This window comes from Chenopodium album, chromosome 5 (assembly GCF_948465745.1).
Source record: "Chenopodium album chromosome 5, dcCheAlbu1.1, whole genome shotgun sequence".
Classification (NCBI taxonomy): domain Eukaryota; kingdom Viridiplantae; phylum Streptophyta; class Magnoliopsida; order Caryophyllales; family Amaranthaceae; genus Chenopodium; species Chenopodium album.
The window spans coordinates 56,075,788-56,098,636 of record NC_137838.1 but is presented as its reverse complement, the minus strand read 5'-3'; the positions used below and the strand labels follow the sequence as shown (position 1 = coordinate 56,098,636).

At 33.1% G+C, this 22,849-nt stretch overlaps 2 protein-coding genes across 4 annotated transcripts; both read left to right on the top strand.

The window, feature by feature from the left end:
• The first annotated feature begins 4,185 nt into the window (after positions 1 to 4,185).
• Positions 4,186 to 16,248, top strand: LOC145630764 (uncharacterized). Of its 3 annotated transcripts, XM_081682935.1 has the most exons (5): positions 4,186 to 4,428; positions 4,726 to 4,827; positions 13,888 to 13,976; positions 14,067 to 14,159; positions 15,525 to 16,248. In XM_081682935.1, exons 3-5 carry the CDS (start codon positions 13,928 to 13,930, stop codon positions 16,001 to 16,003), a joined length of 621 nt encoding a protein of 206 aa, XP_081539061.1. In that variant the 5' UTR covers positions 4,186 to 4,428; positions 4,726 to 4,827; positions 13,888 to 13,927; the 3' UTR covers positions 16,004 to 16,248. The 3 variants fall into 3 exon arrangements, 2 of the variants coding, with proteins under 2 accessions (XP_081539061.1, XP_081539060.1); XM_081682934.1 differs by lacking the exon at positions 13,888 to 13,976; XR_014112237.1 differs by lacking the exons at positions 13,888 to 13,976; positions 14,067 to 14,159.
• Positions 16,249 to 18,697: 2,449 nt separating this feature from the next.
• Positions 18,698 to 22,595, top strand: LOC145632119 (28 kDa ribonucleoprotein, chloroplastic-like). The gene is made up of 4 exons (XM_081684407.1): positions 18,698 to 19,184; positions 21,335 to 21,436; positions 21,873 to 22,145; positions 22,271 to 22,595. Exons 1-4 carry the CDS (start codon positions 18,744 to 18,746, stop codon positions 22,322 to 22,324), a joined length of 870 nt encoding a protein of 289 aa, XP_081540533.1. The 5' UTR covers positions 18,698 to 18,743; the 3' UTR covers positions 22,325 to 22,595.
• The last annotated feature ends 254 nt before the right edge of the window (positions 22,596 to 22,849 follow it).

Sequence of the window (22,849 nt, the reverse complement as noted above, 5' to 3'; positions counted from 1 at the left end):
CGTTGTTAGACAAAGAGATATTTTAGCACCTACTTAACGATTAACCTTGAAGCGGTAGTATCGTTTTCTCCGTATGATATTGCTCGTAACGAGTCAAAGTCAACGTTGAACAGTGGGCGCGCGCAAGACACAGTGTTGCGCGGAGGTGCCGCGCGCAACTTCTGAACTTGCGCTATGAGGACGCGCGCAACTTTGACAGTTGCACGTGCCACCTGGTATGTTCAACAATTTTTTTTTTGGCGAAAACGCAAAAAGAACGATAAAAAAACTTTTTTTTTTAATTTTTTTTTTATTTTTGTCAAACCATAATTTTTGCGATTTTTTTTTAATTACATCTCTAGGTAACAAGTTGGAATTAGTTAGATTAGACACGAAACACATATTCATGTAGTCACATAAGCACATAAAAGGAACCGTCAAAGCATAAAATGTCATTCTAAGGTCTAGGCTTGGGTGTCCAAAGATATCATATCTCAAGGGACGATGCACGAATCAATCACTCAACGTGTTCACCCACGACATAGCCCTCCCAACATATTGGTGGCGAAGGGTGTCTATTCGGGTAACCGGATGGAGTTAAAGTTGACCTGCAATGGGTCGGGCCTGTTTGGGTCACCCTTTTAATTCGCCACAGTTTAGGTTGTGTGAATTTTGGGTCTAGTCAATTTCGGGTCAAACTTTAGATTGATTCATGTTAGGTTCAAATAAATTCGTATTTGGTTCAAAACATGTATGACCAAGTTAATTTTCGGTCAGATGACTTTGGGTCAGGTTGATTCCGGTTTGGTTGATTTTAGACCAATTAATTTCGGTTTAGTTTGATTCGGATAAGGTTGATGTAATAATGAATCAATTCCAATTAAAGCCTTTTCAGGTTTGGCTATATTTGAGTTGATTTGACCAATTTCAATATACAAATAAAGTCCTTTAAAACTAGTGTAATTATTAAGTTATTACCTTATCACGTCATTCATGTGCATTTTTCATATTATGTCATTAACACTTACGGATTATTAAGCTAAATTAAAATCAAATTATTAATGACTTACATACTTACATAACGTGAGACGATAAGTAATGAACTAATGATGATAGCCATGTATTGATTAAACTGACTTGAGTATAGTAAAAACATCAAATTGATGAAATAAATTGAAGAAATATTTACTTCCTATGTTTTCTTTTAAATGCAATACACCTATTCGACACGATTTTGAGAAAGAGACTAAGGGCATGTTCTCATTGACTGAACTTAGCTGAACTGAACTGAACTGAACTTATCAGAGTTGAACTGAACTGAATATTTTATAAGAGAAGGAAATTAGGAGCTAAACTGAACTGAACTGGACTGAACTTATTAGAGCTGAACTAATTAAACTGAACTGAACTGAAAATAATCGTATGAGAACATGCCCTAAGTAATGTATATGGACAAATTAATCAAATTATTGTTTAAATGTGGTGCCTATCATTTACCTAGCTAGTCTAATCGTCTTCTAAAAAAACCATACCAAAAAGGTGTGTTGCATTTAAAAGAAAATGGAGGGGTTAAAATTCAGATCAGGTTAAAATTCAGATCAGGTTAAAATCAATTAGGTCAATACAAATCATATTGAATAAGATAATTGTCAGGCCAATTTCGGGTTGAGTTCAAGTTGGGTTAACCCGGTTCAATTTGAGTTCAAGTCGGGTTAAATAAGTGATGACCGATTAACATTTGGATTCGAGTTGAGTTCTGTAGACATCTACTTTTGGCCTCCTATCCCGACCGGAAGTGCTTTGATGATAAGTAAAACCATATTTGTGTTGGATCAACGTAAAGAATGCTTATAGACAACTGATTGAGCCACAAGAATACAAAACACCTAGCCTAACCCAAAGTAAAATGAATTAAAGTCCAATTAACTAAGCCCGATCAGTAATTAGGCTTAAATTTGAAGTATAAACCTAATTTTGACGGAATTAGAGGCGCATAGGTTAAAAATTAAAGCTGCCGCAGAAAAACCTGTGCGCATCACAAAGAGTCGTGCTGGTGTGGAGCGCGCAACTCATAGGGTTGTGCGCGACGTCTAACGCAACCTCTAGTACTGCGCTCGCGAAAGATTAAAAATGTAAAAAAAAATTATAAAATCGAATCTTACCATAACACTGCGTGCAAGACGTTCTGTTGCACTGCCCATAGCAGCGCATCCGAATCACTTGCACAGAGCAGGCGCGCGCAACCCATTCAAATGCACGCGACACCTGTTGCGACAGAACACTCGAAACCCTCAATGCATCCATTCCCTACAATATAGAGGCTTAATTAGAGGCTTAAACAGACAGAAAATAAATAACCCGAAATTCTGGCAATAACTTTGTAAACTTGTGTACTATCAACCTTCTTGTCCTAAACACTCACCCCCTTTATTACTTGTTAGGTGGAGGATCCTGAACAAGAAGGAGTCCACAAGTGTTTTAAACGAAGATCTAGTAAGGAAAAGTGGTTAATTCCCAAACACTTAGATCAATCACCTTTTCTTTTCTTGTTTAAATAACCTTTAAATTGATTAATTAGTGTTGTTTGATAACTTAACAAACTTTTAATTAATTAATTTCACATAGTATCTTGCGTTAAATAAAGGATAGAATTGAATAATTAATTGTTGTTTGATCACTTAAAACAAGGCGAACATTGTTTATTTATTGTTCTTTTCACGAATATGAATTAAATAATGAATAACGACTTTTGCAATGTAATTCCTACGTGATTAATGCTTGTAAATAAAATCAACTAACTTACTTTTAAGTATCACGTTGCATATATTGTTTGGTGATGAAATTGTGAAAAAGGAAGAGGTAGTAGAGGCCGCACTAGGGCTAGATTAGCGATTCCCCCCCCCCCTAAAGAGAACGTTATTTTAGTACCCTCGCTCCCGAACTCATTTCTGGTATAAGTAGATTAATTTAGGCATGGGTAAACTTATGATTCGTGCTAAATATCCCTTGAACTCTACTTGGAAGAAAGACATGAACGAGGTTTATGAGTTTTCCTAAAACTCATTGGTGACTCCTTACTAGTTTCTTACAAAAAAAGATATAATAGAATCAGCTCTAATTCAAGGTCTCCCAAACATTTTGAAATTCAAATCCTAATGCACCCCAATAAGTGTAAAAGTCCTAGGCTTTTAAAGGGTTATGACAATATAAGGAGAAGGATGCCCTACAAAGAGCACACCCTCCTTACAAGTTAATATCACTGTAGGTTTGGTTTAGATATGAACTAGATTAGTACTCGTGCGATGCACGATTTAAGAATTAAAAAGATATTTTAATTTTAGTAATATTATATTATTAATTAATTAATAATTTACCACCAATCATATGAAAGAGTATTTTTAGGAAGAAATACTTCATTAATGCGTTTTTAGTAATTGATACTCATACTTTTATTTATTTTTTAAAAAATAATCTTTCTAATATTTGAATTTATTTGTTAGAAAGACTTGCATGGACCTGGTTCACAATAATATTATTGTGGACCTGGGGTTTATACACACGCAACTGACATTATTTTGGACATAATGACCCTTATTTTGAACATAGTAACCATATTTTCAACATAGTAACCTTTATTAATACTTGTGTAACATTTAATGTTATTGTGAATAATTTAAAATACGACGTTATGACCCCTGATTTTAACATAGTGACCTTTATTATTCATATTGAATATTTCATCAAAAATATTAACCTCTTATAGCCTATATATTACCAAAATGACTTTTATTTCCACATAGTGAACTTTTTTATTATTATAAAAACCATTTTTATATTAATAAAAAAACTATAATTTCTCTAATGTTAGTGGTCCATAATAAATTAGTGTGAACCAGGTCTATTTAAGAATTTGTATTTATTTGTTGCAAAGATAAAAAATTGAAAAAAAATGATTGAAAAAAAAAATGATATCATAATCAATTTTGTAGGGAAATTTTTTAATTAGATAATGACATGTGTACAAAGATGATGTCAGCGATTTTAACTTTAGTAATAATTATAAATAAGTTTTTTCAAGTCAAATCAGATTGGTTAAAGTTCAAAACGAATGGTTTCAAATCTGGTGGGTTTGGTTTCCAAATCTCAATACCCACCCACTAATTTTAAAAGTTGACCCTTCCCTTGTTCCTTTCCATTTGCGCAAGAATCACTTTATATTCACCTAACATATGTCATGAAAACAATTTTCAGTTACGCAATCAAAGACCTTTATTAATTCTTTCATTCCATCAAACATTCATTTTGTTCATACAATTGTCGTTTTTTTTATTTTTTTTTAAAGGTCAACCTTCTTAGAAACTCTAAGAAAAACTACGTAGTACATACACTTCCTTCAATATATTCTTTCACATGCTCAAACAGCAACCTGCTTAACAATTCCTCGCATCAGTAAGTTTACTTTATTATGTTAAAATTTTTGTTTTTGTTTCATAAGTTTTCATGATCATTGCACTTTAACGACAATTTTTTTTGGCATCTTTTGGTAATTATTGGGAAAAGTTGAACTTTTGATGTGTTTTTGTTCTAATTTGAATTGGGTACATGACAATTATACTAGGTTTTTTTTTTTTTTTTCAACTCAATTATACGAGTACTAATTTTAAAAGAAGCTGAAAATTTGAATTGGCTACATGACAATTATACTAATTTGTTTGTTTTTTATTTTTTATTATTTATTTTTGGAAGTGTATCCAAAGGTGAAAATTAGGGCTGTAAAGCAGGATGATAGCCCCAGAAGTCCACTACAGGGTTTTAATTCTCTCTCCATTCGCGATTCTACACCTCCTGGTATTGCTCATGACCTCTTAATTACCTTGTTAAACTTGTGTATTTTATCTTCTATGTGTGTGTAGTGGAGTAACAAAGGGCAGGATTCGATCTCGATTGTCGTGTTTTTTTTTTCGGGTACCGCCTACAAGACTTTAAAAAGTTATAATGAACCAACTAAGTTAGTTGGTATCCAGATGTTTTAACAGTGTGCTTAGATAAAGAAAGGGGAAGGAAAAGAAGGGGAAGGAGGAAAAGAGGAGGGGAGGGAAAGGAGGAATGGTGAGTTTTCCTTCCAAATCTCTCCATTGATGAAGGGATCAATTTCCTACAATTTAATCCCTCTATTTCTCTCCCCTCTAATTCCCTTTCTTCTTCATTTGTTATTCAAATAAAAGATATTTCATCTCTGTATTTTTTTTCTCTTCCTTTTCCCCCTATTTTCTTCATTCCAAACACACCGTAAGTGTTTTTTTTTTTTAGCTTTTATGAATATTACTTTAGTTACATTCATTAAGATTTGCTTTAATTCCTTGATGAACTATACTAAATTACGAGTACTAAAAATTTATTTGGTGATAGTATTCATAGATTTGTTATTCAGGATGTTAAGGGAAATTATAAAATTTTCTGATCAAAGTTTTTAAAGATGTTGAAAAATATAACATCTTATAAAAGAGTGGGTTATCTTGCATTTTGGTATTCCAAATTTGGGTTTCATTTATTTATTATTACTGGTCACGGAGTATAATATCGTATATATTGGCTCTCGGTTAATCCAGTAATTTTTTTTGAACAAGCTGTTTTTAGTTGGACCCTTTGGATAACTGATTTCCATATTTGAATGACTTGTACATGTTAGTAAATTTTACTGTTAAATTTCTTTTTCCCTTTTTTGGTAGTGATTATATTGTTATTTAATTAAGTCATAGATTCGTTTCAAAATCAATGTCATAGATTGATTTCAGGTGCTTTCTGTAATTTCTGTACTAGCCGTAGTCTTAGACAAATTGTTGGCAGTTGTATTAGTTACCCTTATGCCTACATCTATGAAATATATAAGGCAGATAATCAGCTAAATGTCCTCTCCTTATGGACTGTTATCTGTTTTTCCAAATGTTGTCATCATATGAAACATGGAGTATCTTAATTTACTCCTTTCCATTTTTGTAATGAATCATTACCATGTAAAATACTTCATTTATACCTTGTTATCATTTTAAGGAATTCCTGAAAATGCACACTTTTGCTTGGGTGTCTTGAAATGTGACATAAATGTGACGGAAAAAAAATACATGTGAAGGAAGTAGTTCAAATTAATAAGAACAGAAGGATTTTTATGTAATTGGAGAAGATTTCTGGTCATCTAAATTTGGATGCTTGCCTTGTTATGCATCAATTTAACATAATTGAATGACGCTTTTGTGATTTGGTGGAAATTATTTTTATCTTACCAAACTTGAATCCTCGTAACACATCTCTTCTTATATGCAACAAAGTGAATCCAATTTCAATAATATTTTGGAATTCAAACAAGGCATTTTGATCTGAAGTGTGATGTTTGAGCTCTACATACAAGACCGATGAGTGAAACACTGAGCAGAGACTCATCATGGACAAATGATGCATTCTTCTCTTTAAAGCCTTAACAAAATTGTGCATTATGAATTTCTAATCATGGATTCTTCTCTTTAAAGCCTTAACTCTTGAGGGGAGAACTTCTAATAGACTCATACACTTGCCAATTATAACCTTTTTCTATTTCAGCAACATAACTTTTGTAGGACTCAAATATCCTGTCCACAACACAAAAAGCAACCCTCTAATATGATTTAGCTACCAAAAGATTTATGATGCTCATGTATTTTAGTAAAGCAGCCTTGAGTTTATATTAGAACCAAAACAAAGACAAACCGTACAAGACTTTCGAGAATAACCGTACAAGACTTTCGAGAATAACCGTCACTCACAAATCGCATTTGACCCGCGCCCGATCGGGCCGGCCATCGCCCGATCGGGCTATCCTGAGTGACGAAATCTAACACCTTCTCGCTCCCGGTCGGGCGAGAACCACCTTGACCGGGCGACTGATCGGGTAGCAGTACAACACTACTCTTTATGAGTTTATTCTTATTTGTTGTGTTACCTTCCTCTTCACCGAGGCTCTTGTTTCTTTTAACCAAGGAAATTGCTCTAATAATCTTATTTAATTCATTACAACACCATTGCCTAAGTAATTAATTAATTAATTAACATGTATTTAGTCCACAATACTCTAAATTATTAAACAATCCTCCCCCATTTAGGGGGTGATTGGTATGAAAATTTGTAACATAGGAAACGTAAACAAATAAGTGTTTCCGTTTCTATTAGTTTGGTATGAGTTATAAGTAACAAATACCGTTTCCAAAGGGTAACAAAATCCCCCAAATTGTTATCCTTATCCAACTAGTGGAAACAAAATGTGTTTCCCTCCTCAATCATAAACTCCTCAATTTGTTTCCATTTTATAAAGATACCAAACATATATCAAAGGTAACGTGTATCATTACCCTTTCCCTTACTTATATAAATCATTTCCATTCCGTTTACGGAATTTATACCAAACGCCCCCTTAGAGTATAAACCTAGACTCTTTGCAAAACATCATCATCATAAAGATAATCTCGTGCATAATTGAAAGTGTACAAAGACTTAAACTTCCCCTTAGTGCAATATACATCCCAAGAACCCGTATCCATTCGGTGTCGTAAAACGATTGAACCAAAAGCAATACATATTGGATTCATGAAGATATTACACACACAAGATACATTACTTGATTACATTAATACTTGACACGTAAAGCCATGTGTCCCTATCTTTTCGTAAGTACTTCAAAGCTATGCCCCAATAGCTTATTGAAGCGGATAAACTTCGTCTTATATAGGTAGACTTCCAACTAGCTCTTGTGACCGAGCAGTATATCAGGAATTGTATTAAGTTAAAACAACCTCTTTTCATCACAGTAAAACCGGAACTTAACCTTGGATGATTAAACAAGTTCCCAATCATCATCTAAGAGAATTAATCTCATTGAACTTAAGACCCAACGTCTTATTGGGCGTTAAGTTGAGATTCTCCTAATTGTGATTACCATAGGGCTCCAATCTAAAATGATTGCCATCCTTTTATTAACATCTCTTACCCATGCTTTTTCAGCAATTGGCAAGATTAAACTTCGTACGAATATAAACAATAGTGATTACACTTCCTTGTTAAGTCCTTGATGTAACTATACCTTACACCAATATACCTTAACTCACCATTTTACACTTGACTATATGCCTTAGCCAAAAATTACATTGTTATCACAATTCATCACTATTAGTGATATTGGCTTTTGTAATAAAGGAATCTCATCATGCATTAAAACCCTTAACTATTCTGCTTTTTTAACAGCGGAATGTAATGCAACGAACTTTAATGTCTTATAGAATCCGTGATGAAGTTAATTTGCTTCTTAGATGCCCATGAAATGGCACCTCCCCCATATGGGAATACTCATCCACTTGTGGATGAATGATCTCTATTTGAGATCCAACTTGCATCCGAATAACCTTCAACAACCGAAGAATACCCACTACAATTGACCGAAGAATAATCCATGGTTTTATTCAAGTACTTCAACAAACAATGAACCGTTTGCCAATGTAGCATTCTAGTATTACTAGTGAACCTACTACAATTGACCAATCGCATAATCAATATTCGGCCTAGTACTTATCATGGCATACATCAAATATCCTATAATTATAGCATATTCCAGTTGTGAAACTGCATTAACATTACTAGGTAATAACTTTATGTTAGGATCCATAGGTATTGAATAAAGAAAGGTCGAAATTTTATTAACATTGAACTTCTTGAGCACTTTCTCAATATAATGAGATTGTGACAAGATCAACTTTCCTTTTTCTTTCTTTCTTTATTCTTATGCCCAAAATGACATCATGTTTCCCATGCTTTCATGGAAAACTATGAACTAAGGAAAAATTTTGTCGTTTCAACTTGTGACAAATCCGTTCCATTCAAAGATCTATATGTCATCTACATATAGACAAATTATGACACCTTGACCATTGTCATAAAATTTGCTATACACACATGTCTGAATTGTTTACCTAAAAACCATTAGACAACACTACCCATTAAACTTTTGATGTCATTGCTTAGGTGCCTATACATCAATTTAAATAACTCGCAAACTTTTGCCTATTGGCCTTCCACAACAAACTCTACCGGTTGTCGCACATAAACCTCTTCCTCTAGATTTCCATTCAAGAACACTGTCATGACATCCATTTGATGGATCATTAGATTTTTAATTGCCGCATGCAATTAACAATCTAATTGTTGAGATTCTAGTTACAGGTGCATATACCTTATGCCATTAACGGGGCCTGGAACCTTTTACAGTTCTATCAATCCTCAATTTCTTTTGAAGATCCATTTGCACCCTATTAGTTTAAACTAGGCGGTAAATTAGCTAAAACCCAAGTGTTTTTTCCCATGATAGATTTCATCTTATCATTAATAACTTCCTTCCAAAATGGAACATCCCGAGACTTCATAGCCTCATCATATGTTAAAGAATCATCTTCCACATTAAAATGTATGGATGTTGTAGTGAAACTTCATCCCTTGATCCTTCAACGAAGTACACATGAAAATCCAATCCAGGCCAAAGATTTTTCCTTTCCTTGCCCTCTTTCTTATCCTTAGTTGTGATGATGATGTAAATGCCTCCTCTAAATGAGTTTGGTCATCCACCTCTTTATCAATGAAATCTTTATCAAAACTTTCTGCATTGGTATTCGGAGTTACATCCTTTGATTTAGGAATTGAAGAAAATCTCATTTCATCAAACCATGCATCCCTTGACTCAATGGAGGTGTGAACCAACCAAAAGTCATTTTGCTCTATTACATATAACCTATAGGATTTTCTATGTTCCACATATCCTATAAAATGCATCCAACTCCTCTTTCACCTAATTTAATTTTTTACGTTTAGGTTCCAGCATTTTTACAATTGTCATATAACTCTAAATTTTGAGATGACTCAAGTTTGGTTTCCTTTTGTACCATAGCTCATATGGGGTAACATCCTTTCCTTTATTGGGAACACGATTTAACATGTAAAATGCCGTTAAAACGGCTTCACCCCAAAATCCATCACTTAAAATCGAATATGACAACATAGAATTAAGCATTTCTTCTAGTGTCCTATTCTTTCTTTCCGCTACACCAATTTATTATGGTGTAAATTCCGTGGTAGATTCATGTACTAAACCTCTAGATTGGAAATAACTTGGCTTATAGTATTCACCTCCTATATAGTTTCTTAAACTTTTAAACTTTCCGTCAGTTTGCAACTCTATTATTCACTTTGTAGATTTTAAATATGTCTAGGCTTTATCCTTAGAATACACTAAAATAAACATAGCAACATCTTGAAAAAACATCAATGACAGTTGCTAAAAACTTCATATTGCCTAAGGAAAGTGTGCTATGAAAACATATATGCATTTAATCAAGTAATAAATTATTCTTTTCACATTGGTTTTAAATGAGAGAATTTAAACATAAATAAACATCAATTATATGACAACACCAATGAAATAAAATAATTACGTCATAACTGAGTTTGCTTAATCGCAACATCACATGACACATCTAAACCAACAAAATAAATCAATATTTTGTCAAAACATCTATCATTTCATCATGACATTTAAGAATTAAATTCTTCCTCCAAAATATGGTCATCAAGAAAGATAAATACATCTAATTCACTCATTATAAACCAAAATCAGTTTCATGCGTGCATAGGAAATAATGCACCATATATACAAATTAAACAAACTCCTCATTGCCATCAAATTTGTTTCATATACATACACTTATACAACTAAAATAGCATGAAAATATAACACAAGACATCAACACCATAAAAACATAAAATAAATCATGATCTTGTAAAATAAAACAATAAAGTCAAAAATGAATAAATTAAATAAACAATAGTATATACTATACTATCCATACTAATTTGTCCATGGCCTATCAAGATGGGCATTACTTGAATTGAATCAAGACATTTGAATTACCTTAAAAATTACCTCAAAAATCATTACCGCATAACCCATTGAAAACTACAACGGATCTTTTACCATGCATAGACCAATAAATACTTTATTAAAGCATAACTTTTGCCACATTAATTACCATCGATAGTCAATAATCCATGAATCACAATTAACATATGCAATACAAATTACATATTAAATAACTATTAACATAATAAATACATGTCAATACTTCCATAAAAATCATCATCAAATAAAAACATATTTGATAATAAATCTTCCATGCTAAATAATCATTAAATAAATAATCAAACAATGAACTAAACCATTCATCATTTCAAGCATGAATAAAAATAACAATATAGAGAATTAGATAGAAATACTAACCAATTCGCCATGGATAATCACAATACTAAAATACCGCGAATTGCATAAATTTAATGATACCGAACAAACCGTTATCCTGCTTAATTCTCTTCCTTCAACGTCTTGTCTTCCTCCACCATTGACTTTGGGGATGAGAACAAACATCACTCCAAGAGATGTAACCAAAATTGCAATTACGAACTTTTACCATCTTCGTAAAACTACTCTTAATTTGTCCAAATTATGGAAATTGCAAGACAATTCTTACACCATGACATCTTTGTAGAAATATTACTTTGGATTGTTGGGGAAATTGATTTATCGGGTCACAATAATAACACGAAATTGGACAAATTAACACTTTGAGGCCTGAACGAAATCAGTTTCTCAAAGTAATATTTCGACCCTGAATGTACACATCGGGTATCACGAAATTACTAGGAGATACAACGAAGACAATCACAACAGTGTGTAGTATGTTTGTGATCTAATGTAACCAAACTTTGGTAATTATGATGATGATGATTAACACTTGTAAAATGATCTCAAGAAAGAAAAGAGAATCTGATTTTTTCTTCTTGAAAACCCTCTGTCAACATATGTTCCCAATGAACATATTTATATTAGAACCAAAACAAAGCCAAACCGTACAAGATTTTCGAGAATAACCGTCACTCACAAATCGCATTTGACCCGCGCCCAATCGGGCCGGCCACCGCCCGATCGGGCTATCCTGATTGACGAAATCTGACACCTTCTCGTGCTCGGTTGGGCGAGCGCCACCCTGACTGGGCGGCTGATCGGGCGGCAGTACAACACTACTCTTTATGAGTTTATTCTTATTTTTTGTGTTACCTTCCTCTTCACCGAGGCTCTTGTTCCTTTCAACCAAGGAAATTGCTCTAATAATCTTATTTAATTAATTACAACACCATTGCCTAAGTAATAATTAATTAACATCATTAGTCCACAATACTCTAAATTATTCAACAACCCCTGTACTGGCTGTAAGCATAAAAATGAAAAAATGGTAGCAAAGAGCATTATCTCCTTTATGGGCAATAACATCTTTAGGAATAGAAATGTCAAAGCCCATTACTGCATATATAAACTACTTTAAGAGCTCAAATCTTCAGGCATAAGAATATAAGTTACCTGCAAGGAACTTATCTATTCTGGGGTGCTTCCTTCCAATAGTTTTATTAAAATTTAAAAGACTTAGTGTTACAAAAGGAATATAGAAGACATAAAGATCCTGTGGGTACCTCACCAGTAAATCTTGTCATCCATGTACAGAAGCTTGACGATTACTTGATCCATGCAAACTTTGAGATCAAAGCTAATGCTCTCTTTTAGACCTTTTGAGCTGAGCCAGCCCCGATTTTCTAGTCTCCACTGGCTCTCTTTCCTGAGCAATTGTTCCTCAACTTTGGACAAGTATCTAGCATTAAATCAATTTTTTGTAATCCCTGATCCTTGATATTGACTGCATCCTCCACAACAGAACTTAATTAACCAAGTTTTGAAAATTCTCATGTCTTGGTTTGAGCTATAGTGGCTCTATCAATTTAGAAATACTGTAGATTTGGGATGGTCATATTAAGGTCTACATTTTGCTTCACATGTACCTTATTACTGGTTGCTTCTCTTTATTCATGGTGCTGAGGTATCTGTATGGATTAATCCTTATAATTTTCTGTTTCGTCTAGCTTTCTTATCGAAGATTCTTTACCTTGTTTGAATTCCATTTTTAATCTTAAATGTCCGCGCAAACTTCTTGTTCCAGCTACATATGAGATGTGATACATCAATTTCCTTCTGGACTTTGACCCCAACACCCTATAGCTAGAATGTGGAATTGTGGCTACTTTAAAGCAATTTTTCACAAGCAAGTGTCTTAATAAAGTTGTTGTAATTTCTTGGTTATCTATATTCATCTGAGGCGAGCCAGATCCAACTGTTTCCCTTTGGTGTGATAGTTATGGTCCCCACAAGCAGGGGTGCATTTTGTCTATGGGGGTCAGGGGCCGGCCTCCTTAAGGTTTTTTGGGTATTATTATAAGTAATGGGATGTCTATTAAATGCATATAAAAAGTTGTGGAGGCATCTTCTTGCTACAGAGAGAAGTTGTTTGTCTATCTATTGTTAAGCTAACCAACACTTTGTACTGCTTGAAGAGTTGTGTCTTCAGATTGTACATTCCTCTTTTATTTATTTATTTTTATAACAGTATATGTCCTTATTTCTTATTCATTGTAGGTATAGTCTTTGGTCTTATTTATTTATTTATGTTTTAATCTATCTGCATCCTTATGTCTTATTTACTATAGGTAAAGTCTTTGGTTCATTATATCTTGGTTGTATATGGTTTAGAGATCTTGCATGCATTCCTCTTTACCATGGTGAACATCATTGGTTCATGCAAAGTGTTATATGTGCGTTGATTGTATTGTAAAGGTCAAATCTTTTTATAAATACAATTTTGATTGAAGCAGTTTTTGATCATAACTCTTCATGTGCTTTGTGACATTTGCACCTCTATTTTCCTCACTGCATGCTGGTTTCTTGTAATTCACTTATAAAAGGAGTTAAACATCGTTCATCAGTATCAGTTGTAAGGTACCAATGTCATACATCTCAAGATCAACTACTCCACCCCCTTCCTCGCCAAAACGTAAGGTTCCGTGTTTACTGCATAGCTGCTCAATGTTTTTGTTAACAAAGTTAGGAATTCTTAATTATGGTACTCATTTTAAAATGGCAGCTGTAAAGAAGAGTGGAGCAGAAGAAGATGGAATTAAACCCCATATTAGAGCTAGTTCAATCCCAAGACCACGTGCTGTCATTTCTAGCCCTGGTAAGTTTATTAAGCTTCAGAGTCATTTGATAACAAATTCCATAAAAAGTTTATACTAGTATTTGAGATGCTTTGGTGTGCAATTTTTCTCCTAATGAAGTTTCATTCTATGTATGAATATATTTGTCTCTGTCTGGCTGCATTAGGAAGGTTTTCTGTGAAGTTAATGTCATTACTTTCTACCAACCTTTTCTGGTAGAAAGATCTCACTTGATGTCAACTTTTGTAACTTTCTATAGAAATTACTGTCTATTGAACGAGAACTAAATGAGAATTTATACTTATTTTGGTTGGAAATAGATATTGATTTAGGACTGTACACAAGAGCTAAGAAATGACTTAAAAAGAGATATTGCCCTTAATGTAAGAAGTTGTTTATCTTTAGAAAATAAGTTCTGTTCAGTGTTCACAATGATAAATACCATTTGTTCTTAATGAATTAACATTAAGGATGTTTTATTTTACTACTAATTTTTTTTTATTTTATTGGGAAGATCATGAGGTTAAGTACTCTTAAAAACGAATACTTCTAACTGCGGGGATCAATATATATCGAGGGGTAGTGACTGTTGAGTACATGCATGGTAAAAGAGGACCAGTAACTAAAATTTAATCCTTTAATTTAATCTTTATTTCAGAGCCTATGTGGGATTCTCTTCATAGAGAAAGCTTAGGTTACAAATATGTGTTTGTATGAACAGATTATCCAACTGTTAAAAGGCATAAAAGGGATAAGAGGAATACATGTGTGACTCAATCAATTGATGGTGCTAACTGGAGGGCTGTATTGGTTAGAGACTTATAATAGTACCACATGTGGTATCTCGTTTCTTTGGGATCTAACTGTCATTATTTTATATTCCTTTTTGTTACACTTGGATACCTGTTGCTTCACTGCTCTGTGACTGTGACCAGTCCTGCAGTCTTTGTACTGAATCACAACCTTAAGTTCTTAATAATTAACCAAGCTGGTTGGGATGCTCTTTGATCAGTCCTTGTACCTGGAAAACCTTCCTCGCTGAAGAACTTTGCCAATAATCTGCTACCATAAATGCATCAAGTGTGAAATTATTTGACCTCGTGGCCTTTATTCCATTGTGTGCATCAGTTCATAGATCAAACAAACATGATCACATTTTTTCATAGCTTGATATATATTTGTGATGTTGGACCTGTTACCTAAGGTGCTTCGACCATGAACTACTTGCATGGCTTTCAATTTTCCTGTTTACCTAGTACTTTAGGTGGTTTTTATGTTTGTGCCTGTTGCATATTAGATTGCATTTATGAGAAGTTAAGAATATATCCTTAAAACTGGGTTTATTATGATTGCTTGACTACCCTTCTTCTGTTTGTGTATTTTAGATAACGACCAAATCTTGGGAAGTAAGTACCAAAAGAGGTCTCAACGACCATCAGCCTTGAAAAATCATGACTTGGCTCAGAGAAGACAATTGGAAGGAAAGTGCACTCAAATGAGCCATACATCACCTTTGAAAAATTACAACTTGCCTCAAAGACGGCAAACTGGAGGAAAGTGCACTCAAACGAGTATTACATCAACTTTAAAAACCCACAACCAACCACTGAACAGACAATCAGAAGGAAAGTGCACTCTAACGAGTACTACATCAACCTTAAAAGGCCACAACTTGGCTCATACCAAACAATCAGAAGGAAAGTGCACTCAAACGAGTTCAAGATCCAAGAAGCCCTTAAATAGAGGTGAGTATAAGGAAATGACTACTATCAGTGATATGAAATCAGAGGAAGGGTCAGCTATACTAGTTAGGGTTCCAGTAGCAAACATTACTAAAGCAAAACCTTGCTTCATGATAACATAATTATCTGTGTTGTATGATAACATAATTGTCAGTGATAAGTAGTTGTATTTTGCTCTGCTAGGACTTATTATAATATACAAACATAAAAAAATTTCAACCAATGAAGTCTTGGCCAAGTTACAAAGACCGAGGGTCTGTGTACAATAGGTTATAGATTTGAATCCTTTTTTAAATACACAATTAACTTAGTAAAAACTTTTTTTAAATAAGCTAAAAGTTTTCTCCTAGTAATTGCCCCCTCTTGTGTACACTAGATGTACATTAATACTACCTTCGTTAAATGTTATGTGTAACTTTGGAATATTTTATATCTCACAAATAATACTCCAAAGTTGCACATAACATTTAACGGAGGTAGTATTAGGCCCCGTTTTTTAGAGCTGCTCTGCTCTGCTCTGCTTCAATTTGTCCTGCTTCAATCTGCTCTACTCTGCCCTGCTCTGTTATGATTAAAAATAATAATAATAATAAAATCTGTTCTGCTCGGTTCGGCTCTGCTCTGCTGAAATCTGCTCTGCTCTGCCAGAAGTTCAAAAGAACAGGGCCTTAGTGTACATCAACAATTTTTGGGTAATACATAAATAAATAAATAAATAAATAAATAAAGGAATAACTAGTGATAGAAACTAAAGGTCATATTATTCATTTCCGAGTATGTAGTTTAATTGATTCACTTAATTTGCAACAACATAAAGCTTTGTTTTTTCGCCTTACTTTTAATGAATTGAAATTATTTTTATAGAAATGGAAATTTTTCGCCGAATAAAAATTATTTGTAATAATTACCTTATGATTATTATTATTATTAGGTTAATTTTTAAATTACTATAAAAAAATTAACCATTTTCGAATTAACCACCCGTTTAATTTTTTATTTCAGATTACTACCCATTTCAAAAAACCGGTGGATTTTCCGTTTATAAGCCCCACCTTTGACTAATTTTTTTCCTCGATCTTTGTCTTTAAAAATGCTCTCTATACTTTAATTCACATTTTCTTTACCAAATTCTACCAAATTTCAAAGAGAAAAATGTGAATCGTAGTTAGGAGAGTGTTTATAAAGAGAAAAATCGGGGAAAAAATCAGTCAAAAGGGTCAAAATAAGTGTTAGGTGGGGCCCGCAGACGGAAAATCCACCGGATTTTTAAAATGGGTGGTAATCTGAGTATTTATTTAATTTAAGGGTGGTAATTTAAAATAAAAAATTAAACGGGTGATTTGGGTGGTAATTTAAAAATTTTCCTTATTATTATTTTTATTTTAAATTACTCATTTTTACTGAATTAAAATTATTTTTACTAAACCAAATTTATTTTTACAAAAGTGAGTTTAATTTTAATAGGACTATTATTTTAAAAGTGAATCGACATAAGTATATTGTACTCATTAGTGCTGTCAAATTTCAAACCGATACCGTTTAACTGCCTGAAACCAACCGACCCAAATGAGAACCGAACCGATTTTGTAAAACCGACCCGAGTATCTAAGTAAATCCGAAACTGAACCGATCCGAATAATGTCAAACCGTATAAGAACCGAGCCGTCTCTAACCCGAAACAGTTTCCAACCCGAAACCGTTTGAACTGAGGTAAAAACCGTTTACACCAAACCGTTAACAAACTGCAACCCGTTTGCACCGAACCGTTTATAAACCGAACCACTTACAAACCGAACCGTCTATAAATCAAACTGTGATTTCGATGTCACTATAACTCATCAAATCATGATTATGACACATCAATTAGATGATTGAATAAGAAGCAATTAATAATGTGATAGTAAAACAATAAAAATTCATTAATACACTAAACTTTTATAATCTATGTTACTTCATAATAAACTAGCAAGACCAGTATAACTAAACTTGAAAATAACATGATGTGTATTTTTAAAATCGATGAGAATTTGTATATAATATAATGCCTAAATATGAAGTGATGAAGTCTCGGCGTGATATAAAACTTGTTAACCAGCAAAAGGTTAGCAAGTACTATGAAATTTCAAACCAAAATCGTTTAACTGCCCGAATCTAAATGACCCGATTAAAAACCGACTTTTTGAAATAAAAAAACTGTTCTGAACCATAATTTAGTAAACGTGACATGTAACTGATCCGAATAACATTAAACCGTATAAAAGGCGAACCCGTTAACAAATCGAACCAAAATAAAACTGAACCGAAAAAGAACCGAACCGTTTCTAACTCAAAACCGTTTCCAACTCGAAATTGTTTGAACCGGTATTAAAACCGTTTACACTGAACCGTTAACAAACCGCTACCCGGCTGCACTGAACCGTTTACAACCCGAACCGAATTAAAACCGCTCAAGAATAAACCCAAACCGAATCGAACCAATAACTATTTAAACCGAACTGAAACCGACCCGCGAGATACTTAAACCGATGTCAAACTGATCTTGTTTAGTACTGAACCGATTTCAAACCGAACCGAACCCGAACTGTGAAACTGTTTTGACAGTGCTTAAGTCATTAGTCATATACTCATTCGTAAAACTTTTCAATCCAAATACTCCTAATAACCTTATCCCAAAAATCCTTAAGTCAGCCTTCACTTTTCTCATTGGCCAGAAATTCCTCATCTCAACCTCATATTTTAGCCAACTCCTATTCACACAATCACAAACACTTACCAAACTGCCTGAGCTGCTCAAAAGGGGGGGGGGGGGGGGGGGGGGGGGGAAACACCACACATAACCTCCACACTCTAACTCTTTTTCCCATGGCTGCCGCAGCAACCGCTAGCACGACCGTGCAATCTTCGCTTTCGACACCGAAACCATCCTTCGCAATTTTATCAAACAAACAACTACCATCTGACCCAATCCAAGTAAAATTTGGTTCAACAAAGAAATCATATGCACCCTTAATTTCACAACATTACTGTTTTACAAATGAATCAACTCCGATCGCTTGCGTATCCCACAAGCGGCGAGCCCCGAGGATAGCCGCTGCGGTGGCCGAAGAGGGAGTGGTAGAGAGTGCGGATGATGTGGAGCAGGAAAAAGATGAAGCGCAAATTGAAAGTGAAGGTTCAAGTGAAAAGAACAATAATGAGGTTCAAGTGAATACTAAGCTTTACTTTGGGAATTTGCCTTATCATTGTGATAGTGCTCAACTTGCTGGTATTGTCCAAGAGTATGGCACCCCTGAATTGGTTGAGGTATCAATTTTCACATATTTTAATTGTAATTTCTTATTTTGAACGTTTCTGCCATTTCCCGATTTAGACAGACTAACGGCTAGGTACAATTCTGATATCATATTGACTTTCAAAGTGAGTTGCAAATTTGCAATTCACTAAGAAACTCAAGCATCCCTATACAAAATGAGGAAATACTCGTTAATATACGATACTAGATGAAGCCTATGCGATGCACGGTTTGTTTGAATTTTTAAAAATAATTTTTTTTATACATATATTTATGTGCTAAAATTTGTTATATATTTAGATAAAATTCCTAATATCAAAAGATAATATTTTATATTTAATTAATTTAAATTGAAAAATCTCATTCGCCAATTTTGCTTACGTGGCATTTGAATTATTTAATTATAAAAGATTTTAATAATCTCCTATTTAATTGGTTATTACTAAAATTTATAATCTTATATGACACACTAAGAAAATTAGATCCTATGTGGCTCTCTAAAAACTCGGGAAAAACCCCCCTTTATATATATATATATATATATATATATATATATTAGATTAACATTCCGTGTTTGCGTCAAAAAAAAAAAAAAAAAAAAAAAAAAAAGAAACATTCCGTGTTTATATGGGTTACGGAGGTCATTTCCATATCATACAATATACGGAGTAGTATAAACTAACTTTAATATATTACCGTTGTGGCGTTGTGACATAGCACAAAACCTTGTTAATTAATTGAAAATTTTGTGAACTGCCTTAAAAGGTTCATTTGTGAAGAATTATGAATTATCTATTTTTTTTATTTGTTTACAATTACCCACAAGTTACAAAACGTTTGGGTAGCGCTATCTACTAACGTTTTAATTAAGACGTTATTGGGCCCAATTTTTCACTTTTCCGACTTAATTAACTCTCCTAATTACATTCTCTCTCATCCCTAATTAATTTCCCCTCTATTCTCACTCAAAAATCCAAAAGATTATACTCAATTAATTGAACACAAATTCTCAATTATTAAAGTAATGTTTCACACTTTCCTTTTTATTCATTGTTTATTGTATTTGTATACAAGTTTTAATTGAACGCAATTAACATAATTAAGGTGTAAATTTGGGATTTGGATTAGGGTTTATGGGTTCAAATAAATTTGGGGGTTTTAATTTCTAGGGTTTAGGGGTTCAATTGAGTTTTAGGTTTCGATTATTTTGACTTGACATTGAATTCAATTGCATTTTAATTACTAATTGGTCATTGCAGTTGGTATGATGTCTAATTGGCCATTGTAGTTGATAGGATGTTTAAATTTGGGGGTTTTAAGTTTACGGTTTAGGGGAAGTTAATTAAAGAATAGAAAAGGTAATTAGGGGAGTTAATTAATTGGGAAAAGTGAAAAAGTGGACCCCATTAACATTTTTTTTGGACGGAAAACTTTAATGGGTAGTGTTACCCAAACTTTTCTTAAATTCTCTTAATAAAAAAAAAGGATAGTTGTTCACAAATGACCCTATATTTAGGGTAGTTTTAGACAAACTTTCCTAATTAATTTCTGTTTTTTTAATAGATTAATTCCTATGTGTTTTTATTTTTTTTATTATTTTTTTTAAGTATTAAGACCCTGTGATGTTCTCTTTAAAGAAATAATATTAAGTTTTCTTCAAAAAAAAAAAAAAAGAAATAATATTAAGTAAAAATAATTTCATTTTAGTGAAAATAAGTTCAATTCAGTAAAATTAATTTCATTTCAGTAAAAATAATTTCATTTTAGTAAAAATAAGTTTACTTCAATAAAATTCAATTTTCTTAAAGAAGAATTATAATTGAAAATCAATAAAAATAATTTTAGTTCAACAAAAATAATTCCAGATCAGTAAAATTAATTTCAGTTAAGTAAAAATAATTTAAGTTTGGCAAAAATAATTTCACTTCAATAAAAATAATTTCAGTTCAGCAAAATTAAGGTGAAAAGAACATGGCCTAATTGTATAAAAAATGATTGTTTTTTTTAAGTGTCAAATTTTGTTAAATGAAAATTTTATACACATGTTCTTAATTAGTTTATCACATTCGACTCAACATCCTAATACTCTATGCTAGTCAAAGTGTTGCACCAAGAATATATAATCGATTTTGATATATTACAAATTTATTGCATTTTACAGGTTCTATATAATAGAGATACAGGGAAAAGCAGAGGATTTGCATTTGTAACCATGAGCAGTGTTGAAGATTGCAGTGCTGTTATTGAGAATTTGGATGGAAGTGTAAGAATCTATCAGTGTCTACCATTTTAGTTTTGAAATCATAAGTTAAATTTTCAATCAAATAAATAGTTCAAGTGTTACAGTCTCATGGAAGTGGCTCGGAATTAAATAAAAAAAAGAAAATCATCTTATACATGTGAATTGAATGTGTTAATATGCTTAATGGTTTTTCTAACACGGATAACTGGCTGTTATCGTAACATAATGGTTTAGTCGGATGTTGGAAGGTGAATTGAATGCACACGTACAAAAATTTGAAGTAGCATTTTTGTGGATTGACAAATGAAAATTTTGTTTTGGTCATGTTTGGCAATTAGCTGGTATCATGAGATCAATCATATAAAAAGATGGCCTTGTTTTGAATTCAATGCTCAAGGGTGATCAACCAGAAGGCGAAATAATTACTAAGATAAGATGCTTTGATTATTCGATGCAGGAATATGGTGGGCGATATTTGAGAGTGAATTTTGCTGATAATCCAAGGAAAAGAGAGCCCTTATTTCCAGAGACAGATCACAAATTGTTCGTTGGTAACTTGTCTTGGTCAGTTACCTCAGAGAGTTTGTACCAAGCGTTTCAAGAGTACGGGAAGGTGGTGGGAGCAAGAGTGTTGTTTGATGGAGAGACTGGTAAGTCACGAGGCTATGGTTTCGTTTGTTACTCAACAAGATCAGAAATGGAAAAAGCCCTTGAATCTCTTAACGGAGTGGTAATTTTCTATCACGTTCTTTTCATTTTACAATCTGTTTTGCCTTGTTCAGATGTTCGTTGAAGTATTATAGTTTATAAATTTTGTTGTATATAAACACATTATTCGCGCTTTCTTATACATAGGAATTGGAAGGCCGACAAATGCGAGTAAGCTTGGCAGAAGGGAAGAAATTATAGGTGGACATGGTGCTACATTATCAATCTATTTTGTGTTAAGAAGAGAAAAAACAAGGGGATGAAAGAAGATCTAGTCTTGCTTTCGAGTCATCTGGCTCACACGGTGTATGGTACTCATGACTGCGATGAGTATTGAGATGATTCTTGTGTTACTGTTCTCAGTAATGAACATTATAGTTGAGGTGAGCACGGGTTGCTCTTGATAAAAGTTATTCATAAACTAGATTAATTCTGATTTTATCACTCTCATGTTTAATTCTTATTTTGGTCTTATGATGGTTATACATAAATCCATACAAGAAAGATTTAACAAGCGAATCTAAGCAATACTATGAGAAGATCCTTGTACGGTTTTGCCCTAATTTTATTCTGTTAAAGGTTCATAAGTTTATAAAAGTTCATAATTATAGTATAAATCTTCTATTAACATTATGTATGTATTATATTACAATACCTTTGTACATAGACCATGAAGACAGGTAAATTTGGAAGTTTTTATATATTTTGATAAAGAGAAACTCTAAT